General features: G+C 34.9%; 1 protein-coding gene across 5 annotated transcripts in view; it reads left to right on the top strand.

Moving 5' to 3' along the window:
- TEX11 (testis expressed 11) overlaps positions 1-20,883 on the top strand; it is a 353,243-nt gene that overhangs the window by 151,030 nt on the left and 181,330 nt on the right. For all 5 annotated transcript variants that reach the window (XM_058536116.1, XM_058536115.1, XM_058536118.1 and 2 more), the window contains 2 exons: positions 4,632-4,713; positions 7,405-7,483. In XM_058536116.1, the coding sequence (XP_058392099.1) occupies positions 4,632-4,713; positions 7,405-7,483 (161 nt within the window). The remainder of the gene's footprint in view (positions 1-4,631; positions 4,714-7,404; positions 7,484-20,883) is intronic.

The following is a 20,883-nucleotide window of genomic DNA, read 5'->3' as shown; positions in this document are numbered from 1 at the left end:
TTAGATAGGACACCAAAGCACAAGCGAAAAAGGAAAATTAGATGAAATTGGGCTTCAATGAAATTAAAAATCTTTGCTTCAAATGAAACCATCAAGAAAGTGAAAATACAACCCATGGGATCCTCCCAAAGAATGAGAGAAAATATTTGAAAATTATATATTTGATAAGTGTCTAGTATCCAGGATATATAAAAAAAACTCTTACTACTTAACAGTAAGAAGATAAGCAACCCAATTAAAAAGGAGCAAAGGATCTGAAAAGACATGTCTCCAAAGAAGATATACCAATGGCCAATAAGCACATGGAAAGATGCTCAACATCATTAGTTATCAGAGAAATGCAAACTAATAACAAAATGAGGAACCAATTTATACACACACTAGGATGACTGTAATAAAAAGATTGACAAAAACAATTGTTGATGTGAATGTAGAATAATTAGAACCTTTATACACTGCTGGTGGGAATATAAAATGGTGCAGCCACTTTGGAAAACGGTTTGACAGTTCCTCAAAAAGTTAAACATAGAGTTACCGTATGACCCAGCAATTCTACTCCTAGGTACATATTCAAGAGAATTGAAAACATGTGTCCACACAAAAACTAGTGTATGAATGTTCACAGCACCGCTGTTTAAAATAGCCAAAAAATGGAAACAACCCAAATGTCCATAAACTAATGAACAGATAAACAAAATGTAGTATATCCATACAATAGATTATTATTCAGACATAAAAATGAGTGAAGTACTGATATATGCTACAACATTACTGAACTTTGAAAACATTATGCTAATTGAAGGAAACCAGCCACAAAAGAATACATATTGTATCATTCTGTATATATGAGATGCTCAAAATAGGCAAATATATAGAGACAGAAAGTAGAATACTGGTTGCGTAGGGTTTGGGGTGAGATGGCACTGGGGGGAATAAAGAATGACTACCAAAGGGTAGAGGTTCCTTTTTGTGATGATGAAAATGTTCTAAAACTGATTGTGGTGACAGTTAAACAACTTTGTGTATATTCTGAAAGCCATTGAGTTGTGTGCTTTAAATGGGTGAATTATATGGTATGTGAATTATAGCTCAATAAAGTTATTACCCAAAAAAATGTCTTGCAACAAATTTTCTTACCTAAGAGATGATATTTGAAGCCTGGAAAGTGGGTAAGATTCCTGAAGAAGAGAATACAGGAAAAGGAGTATTTAGTTTTATAAGAGCTTACTGTTAGGCAGGACTCACAGTAAAGGGCTAGGAGGATAAAAAGAATGCATCAAAGAAGGTAAAATAGCCACCAGATTGGAAAAAACTTAAAAGTTTGATAATTCCAAATGTTGGCAAGGATGTGGAACACTGGGAATTCTCATCCACAACTGATGTCAGTGTAAAGTGGTATACCACTTTGGAATTGGAAGTATGAGTCCTCCTACTTTGTTCTTTTTCAAGATTGTTTTGGCTATTCTAGATCTCTTGTATTTTCATATGAATTTTGGGATCAACTTGTCAATTTCTGCAAAGAAGCCAGCTGGGAATTTGATAGGGATTGCATTGAATCTGTAGATCAGTTTGGGGATTATTGCCATCTTAACAATATTAAGTCTTCCAATCCAGGAACATGGGCTGTGTTTCCATTTATTTAGGTCATCTTTAATTTCTTTCAACAATGTTTGTAGTTGTCAGTTTACAAGTCTTGCCCTTCTTTTGTTAAATTTATTTCTATGTATTTTATTCTTTTGGATGCTATTATACATGGAATTATTGTCTTTACTTTTGGTTGTTCATTGCTAGTATATAGAAATACAGTTGATTTTTACAATATTGATGTTGCAACCTTGCTGAATTCATTTTTTAGCTTTAATAATTTTTATTGGATTCCTTGGGATTTTCTATATACAAGATCACATCATCTGCAAATAGAGACAGTTTTACTTCTTCCTTCCAATCTGGATGCCTTTTGTCTCTTTTTCTTCCCTAATTTCCTGGCAATAAATGTTCATTACAGTGTTGAACAGAAGTGGTAAGAGTGGACATCCTTGTCTTGTTCCTGATTGTAGGGCGAATGCTGGTGAAACACTGAAATAGTATGGTGTTAGCTGTGGGTTTTTCATAGATGCTCTTTATCAGATTGAGGAAGTTCCCTTCTATTCCTACTTTTTTGAGTGTTGATACGACTACTTTGGATAACAGTTTGACATTACTTGATAAAGTTGAACTTAACCATATTCAACCACCCAGCAACTTCACTCCTAGGTATATACTTTAGGAAAAAGTTTCTGCATTTGTATACTAGGAAAAGTGTATAGAAAGCTAATGTCAGGATTGTTCATGATAGAATTTGGGTTGAAAACAACTCAAATGTCCAAAGTAGAACCAGTAAATAAGTTGTGGTATAGTCATATAATGGAACACTATACAGTTGTCATTCTCAAACTTTAGTATGCATAAGTATTAACTAGAGTGCCTGTTAAAACACAATTTTCTAATTTATTATCTTACTAAACAGGGACTAGAATTTATGTTGAGATGGAAACTTTTCATAATGCAAATCAATAATAATGATTTTACACATTTTCCTGAAACAAAACACACACACAATTTCCTGGGCCCCACCCCCAGAGTTTCTGATTCGGTAGGATTGGGGTGGGGCCTGCATTTCTGACAAGTTTCTAGGTGATGCTGATGCAGGGAGTACCTTTTGAGGACCATGCTATACAGTAATGAAAACAAATAAATTGATTTCATACATTAACATAAATGAATCTCAAAATTATGATATTGAATGAAAGAAGCAAGTCACATAAGAATTTATCTACATTATGATTCTGTTTAAATGACATTCAAATGCAGGAAACACTAAAAAGTATATTGAGTATCTATAAAGAAGAGCAAGGGAATTACTGCACAAAATTCAGGGTGCTGTTTACCTCTGTGGGGGAGTGAGGATGGCGCAAATGGGAAGAGTACATAGGAGGCCTCTAATGTGGTGGTAGTGTTCTGTTTCTTAACCTGGGTGGTGAGTACATGGATGTTTGTTTTATCATTATTCTGTAAACTATACATATATGTTTTATATAATCATGTATGTATGTGTGTGTGTGTGTATGATACTTCATACTAAAAAAAATGAAAACGTCATCTTTGGAGCTTGCAGGAGAACTGGACAGTGTAACAGTAGGCAGACCAAGGGTAGAAAGAGCTTCAAGGGAGGCAGCATATTATAGTGTAAAGATTATGGCCTTTAGAGTCAGAGAGATCTGAATTCAAATTTCAACTCTACCACTTACCAATTGTGTGACCATGGGTAAGTTACTCCATCTGGGCCTCAGGTTCCTCTTCTGCAAAACAGGATTCACAGTACTCGCCCTGAAAATTTGTTATACCTGGATCCTGTTTCCCAATAACCATTTGTAAAAAGAAAAAAACAAACAAACAAAAATTGAAGGAAAAAGAGTGAGAAAAATTACACAGAAGACAAGGATATTGATGGTAGGCAGAAAGCTGATGGATTAAACAGGTACACAGTCATGACTTTTGAAAGTGTAATCCAAGATACAGTAAGGATGGACAATACAGTGCAAATGTTTTTGGAAGTGAATAGATGATGACACAACGAAAGCAAAGTGTTGTCCATTCTCTGGAGTTGTTTGGTATGAAATCAAAGAGAAAAACAGAATGTTAACTTGTGTGAGTATAATAGATTCAAGGAACACAGATCCTGCCAAGGTCTGGAAGAACTGTACATCTCTGAAGGTAAAAGGAAATTGAACCCAAGACATATTCCAACATGCCCGTTAGGAAAGGTGGTAATGCAGTAAATTAAAATTTGCAACCTTAGTTTTATTCTTTGTAATAGAAAGAATTCTATTGTAATAGAATTCTTTGATGTAATCTATATTTGTAAACCCTTATAATACCAGTGCTTACTTTCCCTGACTTTCCATTTTTAAGGCATCTCACACATGAATAGCTATAATTATTTGCAGAGTTTCAGCTAATGAGTACAATGTTCATGTAGAGGCTAATTGGCTTTGTAGAGAGAAAAGTTCTATTCTGTGGGCCTAGGCTGCACTTTTAATCTTAGCCAGCTGTTTAAAGAAGTACCCTGTCAGACAAAAGTGGAACCAGGGAAGAGATCACAGATGGCTTAGGATCAGTTAACAAGGACTTGGAAAAACCAGATTACATTGTTATTAATAGTAAATATGACAGGCGTATCCTATAGGAAAGGCAATACGTTTTCTATTTCATTCAATTATTGTTTGCAAAGGACCTTAGTTGTTATTAAAATCTCAAAAGAAAACAAAGCTGATATTTGGGATTTTGCTTACTGAGACAAGAATGTGGCCTTATATTTGCACAGTTTAAGTATTGACCTTGCCATTAAATGCTTGCCATTTAATAGAAATGCTTACATGTTCTTTTCCTTGTATTATTTCATTTAGATTGAATAAAATACCAGAAAATATCCTCGAGGATGGACCGGATGTTATGATCTGATCTTTTATAATTTTGATTTCCTTTGATCATGAGTTAGGCCTGCTGTGGTTGAATGAAACAGGCAATTACTTGAAAATTGCCTTTTACATTCCGCAGTTTTAATATTGTTGTTATTTCTTTGTTTAAAATAGGAATATTTAAATCCAGCTGGGCTTTTCTTAAAGATGAAAATCCTCTTGAAGGGCGAAATACCTAATGAAGAACTCCTTGAAGGTATCGTCTCTGTGTGTGAAGAGCACACAATTTTGAAATATCACTACCAATTTGTTGAATATAAGATCTTTTGTAGTTTACTAACAAAAGGTATAATTTGATGTGACTGACAAGAAAATTGATCACATAGGAAAGGGAGAAGATTGTCAGCCAGGAAGGAAAAGAGAAAGAAGAGAGAATGGTAGCAAATGTCACAGGTAGTAAAAAAGAGCTGAATAAAAGCTATCAGATATTTTTAGTCTAGCAGAAAATTGCAGCTGTCTAACAACTTTTCTGAAGTTCTCTACTACCATGAAGAAAGATTATCTATTGATGGAAAAAGGCTTTGTAATGCTCTGCTTTTTGTAATTATTTGTGTAAACATTTCTATTTGTTTTTAAAAATTCTTCAGGGACTAGAATGCACACATCACAAAGTAAACATCCTGCTATACAGATGTGGGTCTTTGGCAATTCACTTACCTTTTCTGTGCTTCAGTTTCTTCATCTTTAAAAGAGATATAATAATAATGTCTGCCTCGTTGTGTTGTTTTGATAATCCTTTGAGAAAATGTATATAAAGCATTTAGCACCATGCCTGGTGCATAGTTAGTGTGAAATACATGTTACCTATTATTGTAGTTATTATTATTGCTGTTATTACTACCATATAGAGTGAGGCAAAAAAATCTGTCTATGCACGCTGGCCCCTTAACAGTATTTCACTTATGTTTAGTCATAAAAATAATTTACTCTAAATTCTTTTAATGTGTACATGTTTTAATTTTTATACTATATAAAAATATAGTTGCATTATAGAGCTGCATTATTTTTACTATATAAAATTATATGTTAGTATAATAACTGATTATCCAATAAATAATAACAATTTGTAATAAGTAGGACAATAATCAAGTTTGCAAGTAGCTCTAAGTTTAGTGCTAGTTTAGTACAGCTGAAACTTTTTGTGACCTCTGGAATCTTAGCCAATTACTAAGAGACCACAGAAGCTGAAATGTATAGAGAATTTTGGATCTCTAGGTAACTATATCATCTCAGTATACACAGGTCGAAAAATGTTAAGAACCAGGAAGACAACTCTACTTATTTGCACTAGGAGAATAAACAAACCAACTAACCAAGTAAAGGAATAGGCTTACTCAAACTAAAACAATATGGGAAGACCAGAGAGATTATCAGAGTCACCTAATTTGAGGTTGATTAATTTTGGACTAGAATTCCCCATTATAGTTTTTATCAAAATGTAGATAAGAAGCAGAGTTTAAAGTAAAATTATTCTTTATTCCTAAATTGTTTTTATGTAATTCCATCTAGATACTCTTGATATTCAGAGTAATGAAGTTGTAGTGTCAGACTACAAATTAGGAGACTTCCCGGAATCCAAGTTTGCTATAGTTTAAAATAATAAAATTATCTTTTACTTCGTTGTATTGAGAGAATGTATGAAACTTGCATTTTTATAGTCTGTTCATTTCTTTGCTAGTGAAGGTGCTTCACTCTTAGAATGGTCCACCTAACTGCTGGCATTAGAATTTCACTGATACTTTTTGTAATAGAAAATGTGAATAGGAAAAATAGGAAATTAAAAAATATACATTTTTTTTTATTATGAAAGGGTAGCACATACTCATTAAGGAAATTTTTTGGAAAATACTAAAAATATCCATAGTCCCATCATCCACTGGAATATAAGTTCCTTGATAGCAGGGATTTTTGTGTGTTTTGTCCACTGCTGAATTCCCAGCACCAAGAACAGTTCCTGGCTCAGAGAATACACTCATTGGTTGTTTCTTTAATAAATAATTAATCTAAACACAATCACTTTTAGCAATTTGATGATTTATTTTCAGTATTTTTTCTTAGTTTAATTTAATTATTTTGCAGAATTGTGACCATATAGTACATACAGTGTTTGTTTTCAGATTTTTCACTTACTAATCTTATAAACATTTTTCATATTAGTGCATATTCATTTTTTCCATGTTATTTCATATTCAACAATTTTAATGGTTGTATAGTAGTTCATCACTACCCTATAGTGGACACTCAGAGTATATTTCATTTTTATTATTATTATAATCTACACTGCTTTTAATATCTTTGTTCATAAACATTTCCCCATATTTATTTCAGATGACTTTTCAGAAGTGCAATTTCTGAATTAAAGGGAATAATGATAATAGCAGCTGTCATTTATTGAATGCTTACTAAGTGCTAGGTTCTTTGCTATGTAATTTATATACATTATCTCATGTAACCCTCTCAACAACCCTGAGATTGGTGATATATTCCCCATTTTACAGATGACAAAACTAAGGTGCAGAAAAATTAAGTAACTTGTCTATGGCTGTACAGGTGGCAAGTGGTTTCAAATATAGGTCCATCTGACTTCAGACCCAAAACGTTTAACCACTGTGTTCTTAGCATATAGTATTGCCAAATTGCTTTTCAAAGGGATTGTACCAGGTTATTTTGTCATCCATATAGAAGTGCCTGTTTCACTGCATTCTCTCTTGCATTGGATATTATTACTTTATAAAAAGATTTTGATCAATTGTTAGGCAAGACATGGTATATGGCAAACAAATAGAAAGTAGATTTCGAACAGAGGAAAATTATTGAAAATAACTAAGCTTTTAAGCTTCCTCCGAAATGAAACTGATATGATTATTTTATTTTTTCTCTTTGTTAGCTGTCATGGAAATACTACATCTTGACATGTCCTTAGACGTCTGTCTGAACATTGCTAAACTGCTGATGGATCACGATAGGTACAGAAGAATTGATTTTCTTTTCTCTAAAGACTAACATTTTTCTAAAGTTTCCATTTATATATATATATATATATATATATATATATATATATATCCATCCACCCATATTCACAGAGCATGTATTTGCCATTGTGCTGATCAAATTAGAAGATGGAACTGCTTGCTTAATGATTTAAACAATCGATAGTCAAGTTAACTTAAAAATTTATATTAAAAATTTAAAAAAAAATGAAAAAGGAACAAGATAGGGCTTTATAAAACAAGAGTTAGACTAGGTTAACTTGCAGGCCAGTGTCATGTGGAACAGGAAGGCATGAGCAAGTGCAGTTCTGCAAGTGATATACCTCTCTGACTATAGCTTCATGTGATCATTAATGTCAAAAGGGACATTAAAGTACTTATAGACCCCTTAGTGGTTCTCAAACTTCAGTGTGCATCAGAATTACTGGGGAATAAGAACTTGAAAAGATACTCAACATCATTAGCCATCAAGAAAATGCAAATCAAAATCACAATGAGAAAACACTTCACACCCACTAGAATGGCTATAATCAAAAAGATAATAACAAATATTGGCAAAGATGTAGAGAAATTGTAACTCTTATACACTGCTGGTGGGGATGTAAAATGGTTCAGCCACTTTGGAAATAGTCTGTTACTTCCTCGATAAGTTAAGTAAAGAGTTACCATATGACCCAGCAGTTCCACTCCTGAGTTAAACAGGAAACATATGTCCATACAAACACTTGTATACGAATGTTCATAGCAGCATTATCCTTAATACTCAAATGTGGAAACAACCAAAATGTCTATTGACTGATGAACAGATAAACAAAATGTGGTGTACCCATACCATGGAATATTATTTGACAATAAAAAGAAGCAGAGTACTGATACATGTTATAACATGGATGAACCTTAAAAATACTGTGCTAAGTCAAAGAAGCCAGTCACAAAGACCACATATTGTATCATTCCATTTATACGATATTTCCAGAATAGATACATTTATAGAGACAGAAAGTAGATTAATGGTTGCCTAGGGCTGTGAGAGTTGGGGGAAAATGGGGAGTGACTGCTAATGGATATGGGGTTTCTTTTTGGTATGATGAAAATGTTCTAAAATTGATTGGGTGATGGTAGCACAACTCTGTGAATATACTAAAAACCACTGAATTGTATACTTTAAATGGATGAATTGTATGGTATGTGAATTACATCTAAATAAAACTCTTATAAAAATAATCACGGGACTGGCCCCATGGCTGAGTGGTTCAAGTTCCACGTGCTCCACTTCGGTGGCCCAGATTTGTGGGTTCAGATCCCAGGCGCGGACCTATTCCACTCAACAGCCTTGCTGTGGAGGCATCCCATGTGCAAAATGGAGGAAGATTGGCACAGATGTTAGCACAGGGCGAATCTTCCTCGCCCCCCTAAAAAATAATAATAATAATCACTAGGGAACTTGATAAAAATATAGAGGTCAGGCCCTACCTTACTCCAACAAGCCCAGACCTCTGTATTCTTTATTAGTTCTCCAGGTTGTTCTGAGAACCACTATTTTATTTCTTTCTTTCTTTTTTTCTTTCTTTAATTTTTTTGTTTATTGTAGTAACATTGGTTTATAACATTGTATAAATTTCAGGTGTACATCATTATACTTCTATTTCTGCATAGATTACATCATGTTCACCACCCAAATACTAATTACAATCCATCACCACACACATGTGCCTAATTATCCCATTCACCCTCCTCCCTCCCCCCTTCCCCTCTGGTAACCGCCAATCCAATCTCTGTCTCTATGTGTTTGTTTGTTGTTGTTGTTATTTACTACTTAATGAGTGAGATCATACTGTATTTGACCTTCTCCTTTAACTTATTTCACTTTGCATAATACCCTCAATGTCCATCCATGTTGTCACAAATGGCTGGATTTCATCGTTTCTTATGGCTGAGTAGTATTCCATTGTGTATATATACCACAACTTCTTTATCCATTCATCCCTTGATGGGCACTTAGGTTGCTTCCAAGTCTTGGCTATCGTGAATAACGCTGCAATGAACACAGGGGTGCATGTACCTTTACGCATTGGTGTTTTCATGTCCTTAGGATAAATACTCAGCAGTGGAATAGCTGGATCATATGGTAGTTCTATCCTTAATTTTTTGAGGAATCTCCATACTGTTTTCCATAGTGGCTGCACCAGTTCGCACTCCCACCAGCAGTGTATGAGAGTTCCCTTCTCTCCACATCCTTTCCAACACTTGTTGTTTCCTGTCTTGTTAATTATAGCCATTCTGACGGGCGTGAGGTGATATCTCATTGTAGTTTTGATTTGCATTTCCCTGATAGTTAACGATGTTGTACATCTTTTCATGTGCCTGTTGACCATCTCTATACTTTCTTTGGAGAAATGTCTGCTCAGATCTTTTGCCCATTTTTTAATTGGGTTGTTAGTTTTTTTGTTGTTGAGATGCATGAATTCTTTATATATTTTGGAGATTAAGCCCTTATCAGATGTATGGTTTGCAAATATCTTTTCTCAATTGTTAGGTTGTCTTTTCATTTTGTTGATGGTTTCCTTTGCTGTGCAGAAGCTTTTTAGTTTGATGTAGTCCCATTTGTTTATCTTTTCTATTGTTTCTCTTGCCCTGTCAGACATGGTGCTTGAAAATATGTTGCTAAGACCGATGTTGAAGAGCGTACTGCCTGTGTTTTATTCTAGAAGTTTCATAGTTTCAGGTCTTACATTCAAGTCTTTAATCCATTTGGAGTTAATTTTTGTGTATGGTGTAAGGTAATGGTCTACTTTCATTTTTTTGCGTGTGGCTGTCCAGTTTTCCCAACACCATTTGTTGAAGAGACTTTCTTTTCTCCATTGTATGTTCTTGGCTCCTCTGTCGAAGATTAGCTGTCCATAGATGTGTGGGTTTATTTCTGGGCTTTCGATTCTATTCCATTGATCTGTGTGTCTGTTTTTGTGCCAGTACCATGCTGTTTTGGTTACTGTAGCTTTGTAGTATATTTTGAAATCAGGGATTGTGATTTGAAATCAGCTCCAGCTTTGTTCTTTTTTCTCAGGATTCTTTTAGCTATTCGGGTCTTTTGTTGTTCCATATAAATTTTACGATTCTTTGTTCTATTTCTGTGAAAAATGTTGCTGGAACTTTGATAGGGATTGCATTGAATCTATAGATTGCTTTAGGAAGTATGGGCATCTTAGCTATGTTAATTCTTCCAATCCAAGAGCACGGAATATCTTTCCATTTCTTTGTGTCTTCTTCAATTTCTTTCAGCAATGTTTTATAGTTTTCAGTGTACAGATCTTTCACCTCTTTGGTTAAGTTTATTCCTAGGTATTTTATTCTTTTGGTTGCAATTGTAAATGGGATGGTATTCTTAATTTCTCTTTCTGCGACTTTGTTGTTAGTGTATAGAAACGCCACTGATTTTTGTATGTTGATTTTGTATCCTGCAACTTTACTATATTCGTTTATTACTTCTAAAAGTTTTCTGGTGGATTCTTTAGGGTTTTCTATATATAAAATCATGTCATCTGCAAATAGTGAGAGTTTCACTTCTTCCTTTCCAGTTTGGATCCCTTTTATTTTTTTTTCTTGCCTGATTGCCCTGGCTAGGACTTCCAATACTATGTTAAATAGGAGTGGTGAGAGTGGGCATCCTTGTCTGGTTCCTGTTCTTAGAGGGATAGCTTTCAGTTTTTCACCATTGAGGATGATATTAGCTGTGGGTTTCTCATATATGGCCTTTATTATGTTGAGGTACTTTCCTTCTATCCCCATTTTATTCAGAGTTTTTATCATAAATGGATGCTGTATCTTGTCAACTGCTTTCTCTGCATCTATTGAGATGATCATGTGATTTTTATTCTTCATTGTATTAATGTGGTGTATCACATTGATTGATTTGCGAATGTTGAACCATCCCTGCATACCTGGAATAAATCCCACTTGATCATGGTGTATAATCTTTTTAATGTATTGTTGTATTCGATTTGCTGGTATTTTGTTGAGTATTTTTGCATTGATGTTCATCAGTGATATTGGCCTGTAATTTTCTTTTTTTTGTGTTGTCCTTGTCTGGTTTTGGTATCAGGGTAATGTCGGCTTCGTAGAATGAGTTAGGGAGCTTCCCCCCCTCCTCAATTTTTTGGAAGAGTTTGAGAAGGATAGGTATTAAGTCTTCTTTGAATGTTGGGTAGAATTCACCAGGGAAGCCGTCTGGTCCTGGACTTTTATTTTTGGGGAGGTTTGTGATTACTGTTTCGATCTCCTTACTTGTGATTGGTCTATTCAAATTCTCTATTTCTTTTTGATCCAGTTTTGGAAGGTTGTATAATTCTAAGAATTTATACATTTCTTCCAGATTGTCGAATTTGTTGGCATATAGCTTTTCATAGTATTCTCTTATAATCTTTTGTATTTCTGAGGTGTCCGTTGTAATTTCTCCTCTTTCATTTCTGATTTCACTTATTTGAGTCTTCTCTCTTTTTTTCTTGGTGAGTCTCTCTAAAGGTTTGTCAATTTTGTTTATCTTTTCAAAGAACCAGTTCTTGGTTTTATTAATTTTTTGTATTGTTTTTTTAGTCTCTATTTCATTTATTTCTGCTCTGATTTTTATTATTTCCCTTCTTCTACTGATTTTGGGCTTTGTTTGTTCTTCTTTTTCAGTTCCTTTAGGTGCATTGTTAGATTGTTTATTTGAGATTTTTCTTGTTTGTTGAGATAGGCCTGTATTGCTATAAACTTCCGTCTTAGAACTGCTTTTGCTGTAATAAGTTCTGGCATGTCGTATTTTCATTTTCATTTGTCTCCAGGTATTTTTTGATTTGAGAACCACTATTTTAGACCAGAGATCAGTAATCATTTTCTGTAAAAGGCCAGGTAGTAAATATTTTAGGCTTTGTAAACCATAAAGTCTGTATCACACCTACTTTACTCTGCTGTTATAGTGTGAAAGCTGCCGTAGGGGATTTATAAATGAATGGAAGTGGCTGTGTTCTGAAAAAACTTTATTTACCAAAGTCCATGGCTAGTTGGATTTGGCCTGCAGGCTATATGTAGTTTGCCAACCATTGTTATAGACCAATCTACCTGACACATGACTTCTTGGATGAGAAGTCATTCAGCCTCTTCTGGAATACCTATGGAAGTGGGGATTATTATTATTATTATTATCATCATCATCATCATTATATTTTTACAAAACTGAGACACAAAATTCTTCCTCATATGGACTTGATACATGTTTTCCAGTAATTTCCAAGGCTGTTAGTTCTGCCATATGGTAACATCTAAATCTTTTACTTCACAACCCTTCCCCAGTTCATTCTAACATTGATGTAATATGGTCACTTCCTAGATGTCACTTCCAGTTTGTAAGTATGCTAACTGGAAATGAACACAATACTCCAGATATGATCTAACACTTATATATGTATATACCTTTCATGTTCTAAATGTTCTAAACCTGCACTATCCAATATGGTGGAAACTAGCCACACATAGCTATTTAAATTTAATTTAATTAAAATTAAACAAAGTTGAAAATTTAGTCCCTCAGTCATACTTGATATATCAAGTCTCTGTAGCCACCTGTGGCTAATGGCTACCTTATTGGGCAGCACAGATAGAGAACATTTCCATTATCACAGGAAGTTCTGCTGGACAGCGCTGTTCTAGATCCTATGTTTCTTTTAATGCAGCCAATGTTTAAATTAGCTCTTTTCTGGCAGGCACAACATGTAGTGAATTTATTGGGCTTACAAAACTAGATCTTTACAATATCAGTTGCTCTTAATCCTTGAATTTCACATCCTCCACTTTTATGGTTGACCATGTACCCGATAGCCATACTAAAAGGAAAAAACTCGTTTTTTCTCTCCTGTTGTAGGGAAAAACCTAGTTCTTCCCTCCTTTGTATTTTTCTCCTATGTTTTTCTTCCCTGTGAGTCTCCTTTACTACTCACAAAACATTTCACTTCTAGTCACCAAGTAGAGGTTTTTCCCTACACCAAGCCATTCTCTGTGACCCCAGCTGAGTGTCCTACGGTTCAACTCAATTCTGACTCTATCTACCTGGAGATAGCATCAGATCCCACAGGTTAAGGGCTCAGTCCCACAAGAGTGCCCTCTACACACGCATACACACTTCAGACACCAGTCACAAGCCCAGGTTATCCACCTATATTTCTGACTAACTGGATATAGATCAGAGGTTCCAACAACCTCCTCGTTGGGTTCAATTAATTTGCTAGAGCGGCTCACAGAACTCAGGGAAACACATTTACTAGTTTATTGAAGGATATGATAAAGGATATAGATGAACAGCCAGATGAAGAGGTACATGGGCGAGGTCTGGGAGGGTCCCAAGCACAGGAGCTTCTGTCCTTGTGGAGTTGGGGTGCATCACCCTCTGGTGTGGATGTGTTCGCCAGCCTGCAAGCTCTCTGAACCCTGTACTATTGGGATTTTATGGAGGCCTCCTCACGTAGGCATGGTCAATTATTAATTCCATTTCCAGTCCCTCTCCCCTCCCTGGAGGATGGGTAGGGGGGTGGGGCTGAAAATTCCAAGCTTCTAATCATGGCTTGGTCTTTCTGGTGACCAGCCCCCATGTAGAAGCCATCCAGGAGCCCACCCAGAGTCACCTCAGTAGTACAAAAGATACTCCTGTGCTCTTATCATTTAGGAATGTACAAGAGTTTTAGAAGCCTTGTGTCAGGAACTGGGTCAAAAGCCAAATATTAGAATAAGAGATGCCCCTAGTGTTCTTGTGACTTAGGAAATTACAAGGGTTTTAGGAGCTCTGTGCCAGGAACTGGGGGCAGAGACCAATATATATTTTCTATTATCTCACACATGCTTTGTAAGCTGTTAAGTTTCAACTTGATTGTTACAGCCTATTTTTTTCAGTTGTTCCGATCTTGTGAATTTTGATTCTATCATGCAATGTATTAACTACTCCTCCCAGTTTATGTCATCCTCAGATTTTGTAGGCATGCCACCAGTCTTCATCTAATTCAGAGTGGCAAACTTTTTCTTAAAGGACAAGATAGTATATATTTTAGATTTGTGGGTCACACAGTTTCTGTCACAGCTCCTCAATTGTGTCATTATAGTGCAAAAGCAGCTATAGACAATATATAAACAAATGCATGTGGCTGTGTTCCAATAAAACTTTTTTCCAGTTTTTTTAATTGCAGTAAAATACACATAACATAAAATTTATCATCTTTCCCTTTAAGTATACACTTCAATGGTATTAAGTACATTCGTATTCTGCAAACATCACCACAATCAATCTCCAGAACTCTTTTCATCTTGCAAAACTGAAACTCTTTACTCATTAAACAATAACTCCCTATTTCCCCCTCCTCCCAGGCCCTGGCAACCACCATTCTACTTTCTGTCTCTGTGAATTTGACTACTCTAGGTGCCTCATATAAGTGGAATCATACAGTATTTGTCTTTTTGTGACTGGCTTATTTCACTTAGCATAACGTCCTCAAGGTTCATCCATGTTGTAGCATGTGTCAGAATTGCCCTCCTTTTTAAGGCTGAAGAATATTCCATTGTATGTATATACCACATTTTGCTTATCCATTCATCTGCTGTTGGAAGATAAAACTTCCATGTTTTAGCTATTGTAAATAATGCTGCTATGAACGTGGGTGTAAAAATATCTCTTTGAGAACCTGCTTTCAGTTCTTTTGGTTATATACCCAGAAGTGGAATTGCTGGATAATATAGTAATTCTATTTTTAATTTTTTGAGTAACCGTTATACTGTTTTCACAGTGGATGTACCATTTTACATTCCCACTAACAGTACACAAGGGTTCTAATTTCTCCACATCCTTGCCAACTCTTGTTGTTTTCTGTTCTTTTGATAGTAGCCATCTTAATATGTGTGAGGTGGTATCTCATGTAGTTTTGCTTTGCACTTCCCTAATAACTAGTGACGTTGACCACCTTTTCATGTGATTTTTGGCCATTTGTATATCTTCTTTGGAGAAATGTCTATTCAAGTCATCTGCCCATTTTTTAATTGGGTTATTTGTTTTCTTGTTGTTAAGTTTTAGGGGTACTCTATGTATTCTGGATATTAATCCCTTATCGTATATATGATTTTCAAATATTTTCTCCCATTCTGAGAGTCACCTTTTTACTCTAATAGTGTCTGCTGATGCACAATTTTTAAAAATTTTCATGAAATCCAATTTGTGTATTTTTTCTTTTGTTTCCTGTTCTTTTGGTGGCGTATCTAAAAACTCGTTGGCCAATCCAATGTCATGAAGATTTTCCCCTGTGTTTTCTTCTAGGAGTTTATATAAGTTTTAGGTCATACATTCAGGTCATGGATCCATTTTGAGTTAATTTCTGTATATGATGTAAGATAAAGGTCCAACCTCATTCTTTTGCATGTGATATCCAGTTTTCCCAGCATCATTTGTTGAGAAGACTGTCTTTTCCCCATTGAATGGTCTTGGCACCCTTGTCAAAAGTCATTTAACCATATATGTAAGAGTTTATTTCTGGGTTCTCTATTCTGTTCCATTGCTCTGTATGTCTGTCTTTATGCCAATACCACACTGTTTTTACTACTGTACCTATGTAGTAAGTTTTGAAATCAGGTAATGTGAGTCCTCTAGCTTTGTTCTTTTTCGGAATTGTTTTGGCTATTCAGAGTCCCTTGAGATTCCATATGAATTTTAGGATGAATTTTTCTATTTCTGCAAAAACATCATTGGGATTTTGATAGGGATTGCATTAAATTTGTAGATTGCTTTGGGCGTATTGGCATCTGAATGTTAAGTCTTCCAATCTATGAACGTGGAATGTCTTTCCATTTATTTATGTCTTCTTGAATTTTGTTCAGAAATGTCTTATAGTTTTCAATGTACAAGTCTTTCACCCCCTTGGTTAAGTTAATTGCTAAGTATTTTTTTGATGCTATTGTAAATGGAATTGTTTTCTTAATTTCCTTTTCAGATTGTTTATTAGTGTATAGAAATGCAACTGATTTTTACGTATTGACTTTGTGTCTTGCTACTTAGCTGAATTCATTTATTAGTTTTAATAGTTTTTTGTGGAATCTTTAGGGTTTTCTACATATAAGATCATATCATCTGTGAACAAAGATAATTTTACTTCTTCCTTTCCAATTTGGAGGGATGCCTTTTATTTCTTTTCCTTGACTAATTTCTCTGGCTAGGACTTGAAAAGAAGTGGCTAAAGCAGGCGTGCTTGCCTTATTCCTGATCTTACAGGAAAAGCTTTCAGTCTTTCACCATTGAGTGTGAGGTTTGCTGTGAGTTTTTCATATGTGGCTTTTATTATGTTTAGATAGTTTCCTTCTATTCTTATCTTGCTGAGTATTTTTATTATGAAATGGTGTTGAATTTTTCAAATGATTTTTCTACATCTGTGGAGATGATCTTGTCATTTTTATCCTTCATTGTGTTAATGTGGTATATAACACTGATTTTTGTATGTTGAACCATCCTTGCATCCAGGAATAAATCCCACTTGGTCATAGTGCGTGATCCTTTTAATATGTTGTTGAATTTGGTTTGCTAGTGTTTTGTTGAGGACTTTTGCATCTATAGTCATCAGGGATATTGGCCTGTAGTTTTCTTTTCTTGTAGTGTCTTTTTCTGTTTTTGGTATCAGGGTAATGCTGACATCATAAAGTAAGTTTGGAAGTGTTCCCTCCTCTTCAATTTTTTGGAAGAGTTTGAGAAGAATTGGCATTAATTCTGCTTTAAATATTTGGTAGAATTTGCGAGTGAAGCTGTTGGGTCCAGGGCTTTTCTTTGTTGGGAAGTTTTTGATTTCTGATTCAATCTCTTTACTAGTTACAGGTTTGTCAGGTTTTCTATTTCTTCATTATTCAGGCTTGGTAGGTGGTATATTTCTAGGAATTCATGCGTTTCTTCTAGGTTATCCAATTTGTTGTTGTATAGTTATTCATGGTACCTCTTAAAATCCTTTTAATTTCTGTGGCATCAGTTGTAATATCTCCTCTTTCATTTCTGATTTTATTTATTTGAGTCTTTTTTTTCTTAGTTTAGCTAAAAGTTTGTCAATTTTCTTTTCAAAAAACCAACTCTTAGTTTCATTGATTTTTTTTCCTATTGTTTTTCTAGTCTCTATTTCATTTATTCTTGATCTAATTTTGTTATTTCCTTCCTTCTGCTAGCTTTGGGTTTAGTTTGTTCTTCTTTTTTTAATTCCCTAAGTTGTAAAGTTAACTTGTTAATTTGAGATCTTTCTTGTTTTTCAATGTTAGCATATATAGCTATACATTTCTCCCTTAGTACTACTCTTTCTTTGTCCCATAAAAATTTTGGTGTTTTGTGTTTTCATTTTCATTCATCCGTAAGTATTTTCTTGAGAAGAATGTGTGTTCTGCTATTGGGTAGAATGTGCTGTATATGTCTATTAGATCTAGTTGGTTTATTATATTGTTCAAATCCTCTGTTCCTTACTTATCTTGTGTTGTGTTGTTCTATCCATTATTGAGATAGGGTCTTGAAGTTTCCAACTATTATTGTAGAGCTATTTCTACCTTCAGTTCTCTCAAATTGATGGTCTTTTGATGGTCTGTTATTAGGTATGTGCATATTTATAATTTTTATATCTTCTTGCTCTATTGAACCTTTTATTAATGTATAATGTCCTTCTTTGTCTTTTGTAACTTTTTTGATTTAAAGTCAATTTTGTCTGATGTTATTTTATCCACCCCTGCTCAATTTTGGTTACTATTTACATGGAATATCCTTTTCCATCATTTCACTTTCAACCTAGTTGTGTCTTTGGATCTTAAGTGAGTCTCTTGTAGGCAGCATATAGTTGGATTCTGTTTTTTTATTTATTCTTCCAACCTCTGCCTTGTGATTGGAGAATTTAATCCATTTACATTTAAAGAAATTACTGATAAAGAGGGACTTACTTTTGTTATTTTGCTGTTTGTTTTCTGTATGTCTTATAGCTTTTTTTGTCCCTCATTTCCTGTATTACTATCTTTAAGACTGACCAACTTTTCTCACCGATACTACATTCTAAAGGTATTTATCATATAGAAAAGAGTTTGCAAACCAGTGGACTGTCAGCTGGGTATGACCAGAGTTGTGTTGCATAGGAATGAATTAGTTGAATTACACAATGCAGTCCCTGTCAAGATTCCAATGGCATTTTTTACAGAAATAGAAAAAACAATCCTAAAGTATGTATGGAACCACGAAAGACCCCAAATAATCAAAGCAATCCTGAGAAAGAAGAACAAAGCTGGAGGTACCACACTTCCTGATTTCAAACTATATTACAAAGCTATAGTAATCAAAACAGTATGGTACTGGCATAAACATAGACACATAGACCAATGGGACAGGATAGAGAGCCCAGAACTAAACCACTGCATATATAGTCAACTAATATTTGACAAGGGAGTCAAGAACATTCAATGGAGAAAGAAAATAGTCTCTTCAACAAATTGTGTTGTAAAAACTGAATAAAAAATAAAATTGGACCCCTATCTTAAAAATGCAGAAAAATAAAATTGGACTCCTATCTTATACCACTCAAAAATATTAACCCAAAATGGATTAAAGATTTAAACATGAGACCTGATAGCATAAAACTCCTAGAAGAAGACATAGGGAGGAAACTCCTTGGCATTGTCCTTGGCCATGACTTTTTGGATATGACACCCAGAGCAAAAGCAACAAAAGCAAAAAATCAACAAGTGAGACTACATCAAACTAAAAAGCTTCTGCGCAACAAAAGAAACAGTCAACAAAATGAAAAGGCTACCTATGGAATAGGAGAAAATATTTGCAAACCATATATCTGATAAAGGGTTAATATCCAAAATATTTAAAGAACTCATACAACTCAATAGCAAAGAAATAATCAAGCCAATTAAAAAATGGGTAGAGGATCTGAGTAGACATTTTTCCAAATAAGACATTTAAATAGCCAACAGGTACATGAAAAGATGCTCAACATCACTAATCATCAAGGAAATGCAAATCAAATCCACAATGAGATATCACCTCACACCTGTTAGAATGGCTATCATCTAGGCGACAAAAGATAAGTGTTGGTGAGGATGTGGAGAAAAGGGAACCCTTGTACACTGTTGATGGGAGAGTAAATTGCTTCAGTCACTATGGAGAACAGTATGGAGGTTCCTCAAAAAATTAAAAATAGAACTCCAGGGCCCGCCCGGTAGCACAAGTGGTTAAGTGCGTGTGCTCTGCTTTGGCGGCCCGGGGTTGGCAAGTTCGGATCCCGGGCGTGCACTGACGCACCACTTGTCAAGCCGTGCTGTGGCGGCATCCCATATAACGTGGAGGAAGATGGGCACGGATTTTAGCTCAGGGCCAATCTTCCTCAGCAAAAAAGGGGAAGATTGGCATCGGATGTTAGCTCAGGGCCGATCTTCCTCAAAAAAAAAAAAAAGAACTACAGTATGATCCAGCATTTCCACTTCTAAGTATATATCCAAAGGAAATGAAAACAGGATATCAAAGAGATGTTTGTACTTCCATGTTTATTGCAGCATTATTCACTATATCCAAGACAAGGAAACAACCTAAGTGTCCATTAATGGATGACTGGATAAAGAAGATGTGATATATGTGTATATATATATATACACACACACACATACACACAGACATACATACAGTGAAATATTATCTAGCCATGAGAAAGAAGGAAATTCTGCCATTTGTGACAGCGTGGATGGACCTTGAGGACGTTATGCTAAGTGAGATAAGTCAGAGAAAGACAAATACTGTATGATGTCACTTATATGTAGATTATAAAAAAGCTGGACTTGTAAAAACATAGAGTAGAATATTGATTACTAGGGGCCAGGGGGTAGGGGAATCATGGAGATGTTGTTCGATGGTATGAACTTGCAGCTAGTAGATTAAGTCCTGGAGATCTAATGCATAGCATAGTGGTTATAGTCAACAATACTGTAATATAAACTTCAAAGTTACTAAAAGACTATATCTTAATTGTTCTCACCACAAAAAAGAAATGATAATTATGTGACACAATATAAGTGTTAGCTAACGCTATGGTGGTAATCATATTGCAATATATAAATGTATCAAATCAACAAGTTATATGCCTTAAGCTTACACAATGTAATATTTCAATTATATCTCAATAGAAAAGACATTATGAAAGAAGAATCAAGAGGATTTGTAACTGGTTATGGGAGGCAGGGGACAGGGAGGCAGAAGAAGGTAGATGGCAACAGACACAAGATGATGCAGTGTCCTGGAGGAGCTGGTAGTAAATACTATAGAATGTAGGTATAGAAGGTATTTGAGCAATAAAGGAGAACGAAGA

This window comes from Diceros bicornis, chromosome X (genome assembly GCF_020826845.1).
Source record: "Diceros bicornis minor isolate mBicDic1 chromosome X, mDicBic1.mat.cur, whole genome shotgun sequence".
Lineage (NCBI taxonomy): Eukaryota > Metazoa > Chordata > Mammalia > Perissodactyla > Rhinocerotidae > Diceros > Diceros bicornis.
The sequence above is the reverse complement of the archived record's forward strand: the minus strand, read 5'-3'. Positions and strand labels throughout refer to the sequence as shown.